Source organism: Penaeus japonicus, unplaced genomic scaffold, assembly GCF_977035675.1.
Source record: "Penaeus japonicus unplaced genomic scaffold, GWHDUDI00000001_assembly GWHDUDI00000021, whole genome shotgun sequence".
Taxonomy (NCBI): Eukaryota; Metazoa; Arthropoda; class Malacostraca; order Decapoda; family Penaeidae; genus Penaeus; species Penaeus japonicus.
Window position 1 is genome coordinate 10,446,265 of NW_028234423.1, and position 7,500 is coordinate 10,453,764.

The 7,500-nt window shown below is 35.7% G+C and overlaps 1 protein-coding gene across 1 annotated transcript; it reads left to right on the forward strand.

Annotated features, from left to right (window-relative positions):
• The first annotated feature begins 1,675 nt into the window (after positions 1-1,675).
• On the forward strand, positions 1,676-4,219 carry LOC122261961 (uncharacterized). The gene is made up of 2 exons (XM_043029811.2): positions 1,676-1,795; positions 3,056-4,219. Coding segments are annotated over exons 1-2 (588 nt in total). The 5' UTR covers positions 1,676-1,793; the 3' UTR covers positions 3,642-4,219.
• The last annotated feature ends 3,281 nt before the right edge of the window (positions 4,220-7,500 follow it).

Here is a 7,500-nt window from a genome sequence, read left to right on the forward strand (position 1 = left end):
ACATCATATATATATATATATATATATATATATATATATATATATATATATATATATATATATATATATATATATATATACATACATATATATGCATATATGCATATATCTATACATATATATATGCATATATATATACACACATATAGATATACATGTGCATACACATATATGCATATACATATTGTAGTGAATTATCCCCTGGTACCAGGCGGGTCATCCCGCAGATTTCGGGCCGCCTGTCCCCTGACGTCACTAAAGAATCTACGGACTTTTCCGCCCTGCAAGATGATTTGGCTTTGCTGTTCTGCGTGTGTTTGTTTTTGGTAAGAATAAATTGCTTTTTTATGTTCATTTGACTTCTTTCCTTTTTCCCTGCTTTCCTGTTTGAAGTCTTCTATTTGCCCATTTTTTTAATATGATTTATTTCTAGTTTTATTTTATGTATTTTAAGTTTAGTTTTAAGCACACTTTTACACTTTTAATTACAAAATTATTGCATTATGGGTGAAAACATCACCATGAGCGCGAGAAACTACCACATAATAGGTCAAGCCAGGGCAGTTAACGGAAAAGGGTTCCTAGACTTGAAAAGCGCCAGACCCACATTCAATAATCACACGTAGTTGGGTAACGCGCTGCCAATTAAACATCAATAATAACTCTACGGAGTTTATTAATTGCCCACTATACATATACATACATATATGCATATATATATATATATATATATATATATACATATATATACATATATATTATATATGTATATATAGTATATATATAGAATATATATATATATCTTTATCAATATCTATCTATCTATCTTTCTATATATATAACATAAATAACATATATGTATACACACATAACATCTATCTACATACTACATATACATACACATACAATAACATATATGTATACACACATAAACATGCACATACACATACACATACACATACATATACACATATACACACATATATATATATATATGTGTGTGTGTGTATGCATATATATAAATATATAAACATATAAATATATGAATACATGAGTGAGTGAGTGAGTGGGTGGGTGAGTGAGTGAGTGAGTGAGTGGGTGGGTGAGTAAGTGAGTGAGTGGGTGAGTGAGTGAGTGAGTGGGTGGGTGGGTAAGTGAGTGAGCGAGTGAGTGGGTGGGTGGGTGAGTGAGTGAGTGGGTGAGTGAGTGAATGAGTGGGTGAGTGAGTGAATGAGTGGGTGAGTGAGTGGGTGGGTGGGTGAATGAGTGGGTGAGTGAGTGAGTGAGTGAGTAGGTGAGTGAGTGAGTGAGTGAGTGAGTGAGTGGGTGAGTGAGTGGGTGGGTGGGTGGGTGAGTGAGTGAGTGAGTGGGTGAGTGAGTGAGTGAGTGGGTGAGTGAGTGGGTGAGTGAGTGAGTGGGTGAGTGAGTGAGTGGGTGAGTGAGTGAGTGAGTGGGTGAGTCAGTGAGTGGGTGAGTGAGTGAGTGAGTGGGTGGGTGAGTGAGTGAGTGAGTGAGTGGGTGAGTGAGTGAGTGGGTTAGTGAGTGAGTGGGTGAGTGAGTGAATAAGCTGAACTATTATCGAAGAAAGACGCGAGTGCGATTAGAAGGATGATTTAAAATAGTAACCTAATATGACCCACCTAATTTACGACAAACTTCACAGAGCACGGAGTCTGTTCAAGGGCGTGGCGAGGGCAGTCATTAGTGGGCGGAAAGGGATGCTAGCAGACCGTAGATGTATAAAAGGAACGTGACAGGCGCGGAGTCCTGTCACAGTCAGAACAACAGTCAGCATGTAGGTGGACCGACGGTTGGACGCGCTTCGGCCCACTGGCGGGCGACTGCACACTGACGCGTAGGATTATACCGAGAAATGTAGTTACGAGCAAGATGACTGAAGAAAACGGATACATTGACAGGCTTCGAGACACTTGGACGGAATGACTCGAGATGGCTTGTCCGAGTGGCTCGCGTGGATTACATCACCTCTCTGATTTCTTCTTTAGGTCGAAAGAGTTTTACATAGTTTTATGATGGTGCAACGGTGATTAATATGCTGAAATGTGTATTCCATGGATTGGAAAACATCGGAATGCTAGTATACTTCAATTATCATATACTTTGATAGTGTTCATTTAAGCATCAGCTGTCAATTCTGCGATTATTAGTGTTTAACTTCTTGTACATAGATAACTATTTAGTCAATGAGATCACTTTTCATTAAAGAATACCATTTTGATATTCCTTTTTAACGAGATTGTAATTGTCTATAGCCGCGATATTTTACTTGTGATAATCTCTTAGTTACTGAATATGAAAATCGTTATTTTTTCAAGAATAGATACATATTGATGTCATCAATTGCAATTTATTATATTCCTTGACTGAAGTAGCGTTCATTTAGATTGGTTTGCATCGAAGGGGATAGGTTTAAAAGTAATTATTTTCTTTTATACAGATATATCAAAATAGAAGGTAAGGTTAAACAAAACATTTTCGACTAGACCTTAACTTATCATCAACTGTTTGTAGTTGACCATTTCAACAAGGCAATTACTTCACTAACAAAATCAGCAATCTCTTTATGACTCGATTTGCAGAATCGTTTCCAGGTTGTTCTTGAAAGTTGTTGAAGGCCTGCCACGATGGATGGCATTTGGGGACACTGGACTAGCAGACGGCCGAGAGCATCGGTGACATGGATGGCGACTGTTTTTTCCGGACTCTAAAAAAGGACTGGATATTTTGTTTCCTGTTATTTGACTGATATGAGTGTGTGATTTATCGTGATATTCCCTATCCTTCTATCCTTTCGAAACATTGTGTGTGTGCTCTTGAATACTATATATATGAGAGCTTCGTGTAGAGTGTTACAGGCCATGTAAATTATCGTTTCATCGGCAGAAAGTCTAGACATAAATCAATTAAGTAAAGGCTAGAACTGAACTAGTTAATAAATTGTCAATGATCAAATAAGGAACGGAGATCCTTTCTGCTGGTCTTTGTGTCGATGGTGCCCATGTGCGCTGATTATATCCCTTTATTTTCTTACCAGGAACATGTTACACATCCTTCTGCTGGTGGCAGTAACCAGGGCAGATAAGCTGCCCTGGGATAGCATAAGGAACCCTGTGACACCTCCGGCACCTTCGTCAGAGAGCACACAAGCGGGGACATCATCTTACTCATCATACAACGCTGGAGGTGCGGGGATGTACGGCCAGACCTCCACACAAACACCAGTTATCAGCAGCTTCTATGGCGCCCCGATCGCCCCTCCGCCGTCAACGACTACAACCACGACCCTAAGGCCAGTCACGACCCCCATGTCATACGGCCCAGCACCTCCTTCCTCGACCCCATCAACGCCCCCGGGATCCCTCCCTTACCCGTCCTACAATGCCATCCCTCCGGGCCTTGGCTTCACGTGCACAGGGCGGCTGGACGGGTACTATGCCGACCCGGAGGCGCAGTGTCAAGTGTGGCACTGGTGCGTGCCAGGAGGAGACAAGTACTCCTTCCTCTGCCCGGTCCAGACGCTCTTCAACCAAGCCACAAGAACGTGTGACTGGTGGTACAACGTGGACTGCCAGGCTGCGACGTCACTGTATGCCAATAATGCTGAGCTTTATAAGGTTTAAGCAGCAAAGTATTTATATACAACACTTTCTGTGATAATCGAGAACTGTGCAAGAGGAGTGCAAATGATCTTGTGGTTTTGGTATACCAAACATCAGGGATATTATTACTGATATAGATATTTAGAAATGTGGTAACATACTCAAAAATCTCATATCTTCTGATCAATTAAATTTAAGTAGATCATTTTGTAGGTAATTTTGCGACACACATCATAGAGCACGAAGTCTGTTCAAGGGTGTGGAAAAATCATTTTCCAAAATTAATTTTTAGGTTTGACTCCAGGAGTGACAAAGTAAGCTTTGTATCATCAATTTAGCTTGCACATATTCCTTAAATATTTTAAGGTTTTTCCTCTTACAAATTATTCTATCCTTTCATTACAGGATATTGCAGTTATTTATCTTTGACATTCCTTGTAGATACTATTGATGTTTATAATTCAAAAGTAGATTTCTGTAAAACGAGATTGTATTACACCAAAGAAAACTGCCTAATATAATTTTATATAAAAAAAAAGCTAATTTATAGTCAATACATATTCAAGATGCATATTTTTTATAATAAAAATGACTGAAAATATCATGCTCTCACATTATCCCAATGGTCTTTACTCTTTTAAAGAGACTTATCTAAATTTCTGAAGTAACTTTTACCAGCCCTTCATCAGTTGAAGAATTAATTCTATAATAGACCTTATCTAGGTAACTTATAAAGCCTATTCAAATAATTTAGAAAAAAGCAAAAAGAAATAATATATTATCAAAATAAATCACAGAAGAACTCTGTATATATTAATTAAACTATTTAACGTTGTTTTGATTTCCAATGCACTCGATTATTTTTCATGATTCATGAAGAAAGATGTGGATCCATCATATTAATATTTGCACAAACACTTAACCTTAACTCAGTGTGGATAAATGTCATAACATACATGATGTACAAGATTTTGGCCTGACAAAAGGCGCCATAATATGCGTTGGTAAATTTAACTTTAGGGGAGAGTGAATCACTGTATTTCTCTATTGCACTATGAGTAATAACACTTTTTAGTACTGAACTTATGATGGCAATATTAGTTATAATTACTATAATGATCATACTCACCAGATCACATACAGTATAAAATCCCAAACACTGATGGCAACACTCTCCTAGCACCAGTAGGAAGGCCTTGAAGGGTGCCCGTCCACAGTCTCTCCCAAGCAATAACTTCAGACAGCAACACTAAACAAGATGCCGCCCTCTCACTCGAAAGTACTAGCAGTGCAGGATGTGCAGGTAGAATGAGAAACCCAATGTGCTCCTCTCCAATAGCAGTCATAGGCGGCCTCCTTCTTCCTCCATATCACTCTGTGTTATCTTCATTGGCAATAGTTATTTCTTTCATATTTATCTACAAAGGTACACAAATGCAAAAAAATACAGTAGCTTTTTGTCCTTCAAAAAAAAAAAAAAAAAAAGAGTTGACATTGATTCTACACTAAACTTTTAGGCAACTACAAGCCTGATAAAGCCTGGTAGATGGTCATTTAATTCTCTCATTATAGGAAAATACACAAAATAATGAGGAACAAAAAATTACTAATATCATGTGTGAATGAAAGAATGTGAAAGGTCATGATACACCATGTGAAGCTCCTTCGTTCTGAAATAAAACCCATCTGCTATGAAGGTGGGACTAGAGTCTGTCCCAGGGACCAAACAAGAAAAAATATCCCAATCTGCAAATAGGTTCAAAGAAAGAAGGAAAAAAAATTGACATTAATAAAATATGAAAAAAGGTTCATCTGTTCCACATAGGTACAAGAAGGATAAAGCAAACTACCACTTTTACGAATATTCAATTTTATTATGGAACCATCAACAACGCAGTGCTTATATAAGGAACATCACCCAATGCAACAAATATAAACTTCACTATAATGGCTGTTGCACCAAAAAGAGGAAAACAATAATAAAAATAATAATAAAAATAAAAATGATAATAATAATAATAATAATAATAATAATAATAATAATCATAAAACATAAAGTATTAACTAATTCAAAAATACAGTATGCACCAGGACTAAGAGACTTCCTTTTCATTTTAATAAAATCCAAGGAATGCATAATTAATGTTTCACAGATATAGCATTAAATCAAGTAAATCATGTATACATTTTTTGTAAAAATGACGATTCAAAAAGAAAAGAATAGCAGTATCGTACGAGAAGTACTGACAGTTTGCATATAATGACTGAGAGAATTATGCCTCATTCAATAATTTCCTAGAGGCATCAATAAGGTTCAAAATAAATGCTTTCAAGGCTGTCACATATGAATATACTCAAAAGAAACAATTAAGATACCAAAGAGAGCAAAAGCACATCTTTTTCTTATCAACTTCTAAATTATCTTTCATGTGATCAGCTAACATTACAGCACATATATATATCATTTTTTGTGACTAAAAAAATCTAAAAGTTCCTACACACAAACATGCGCACACACATACACACACACTTTAACATGGCTGATATACATTATTTCCATACAATAAGAAAAAATCAGCTATAAACATTTGGTAATATCAAATCAAATTTCACAATACGGTATTCATGAACACAGTAAATCATATAGAAATTATAAACTTCCTTTTCAAGCTTCAAATAGACATTTCATCCTTTCTTTGACATATACAAACAATCATCTCTGTACTAAAATTAGCTGATCACATCTGTACAATTCATTGGTGCAGCACACAAAAAATGCAGAAGTCAATCTTGAAATATGTAACATTAAGTATTACCAGATCTTTTGTTCCAAGACCTTCACCATCTCAAAAAACTAGACTAAAATGATTAATGCTTCCTTTGTAATGTTCATACGTTACTCATGCAGTACCATGGATATAAAAAATAAACTACCTCTTGGAGAAATGAGGAAAAATAAAGGAGGAGTTGCAAAGAAGAAAATAAAATAGTATGTACTCAAACCATTGAGGGATTTTTTCGGCTTTTGAAAGCCTTAAAGCATCTTAGGTTTCTCTGTTTTAGCAAATAAATCACAAAACAAGTTAGGAAAAAAAGACAGACAGACAGAGAGAGAAAAAAAGATCCCCAAATCAGGATTCAAAATCTAAACAGGCACAGAACCACAAATTGGTTATCTTTTGAGCATAATTCTGATTAAGGTCTAAAACAGACCCAATAGTCTTTATAATGGCAAAGGCTGGGAATAACTAAAAAATATATACCCAGTATGTGTGTGTGTGTGTGTGTGTGTGTGTGTGTGTGTGTGTGTGTGTGTGTGTGTGTGTGTGTGTGTGTGTGTGTGTGTGTGTGTGTGTGCGTGTATGTATGTGTGTATGTAGTATGTATGTGTGTATATAGTATGTATGTGTGTATATATGTATGTACGTGTATATATGTATGTATGTGTGTATGCATGTATGTATGTATGTATGTATGTATGTATGTATGTATGTATGTATGTATGCGTATGCATATGCATATGCATATGCATATGCATATACATACACACACACACACACACACATATGTACGTATGTATGTATGTATGTATGTATGTATGTATGTATGTATGTATGTATGTATTTATGTATGTATGTGTATGTGTGTATGTGTATGTGTGTATATATATGTATATGTATATATATATATATATATATATATATATATATATATATATATATATATATATATATATATATATACATATATACATATATATATATACACACACATACACACTTATATTTCTTCTTATGTATGTATATAAACACATGTCTAATACATACATACAATGTTATTCAGTTAATCCCTAGCCATGACACTACTTTCATAAAGGTAT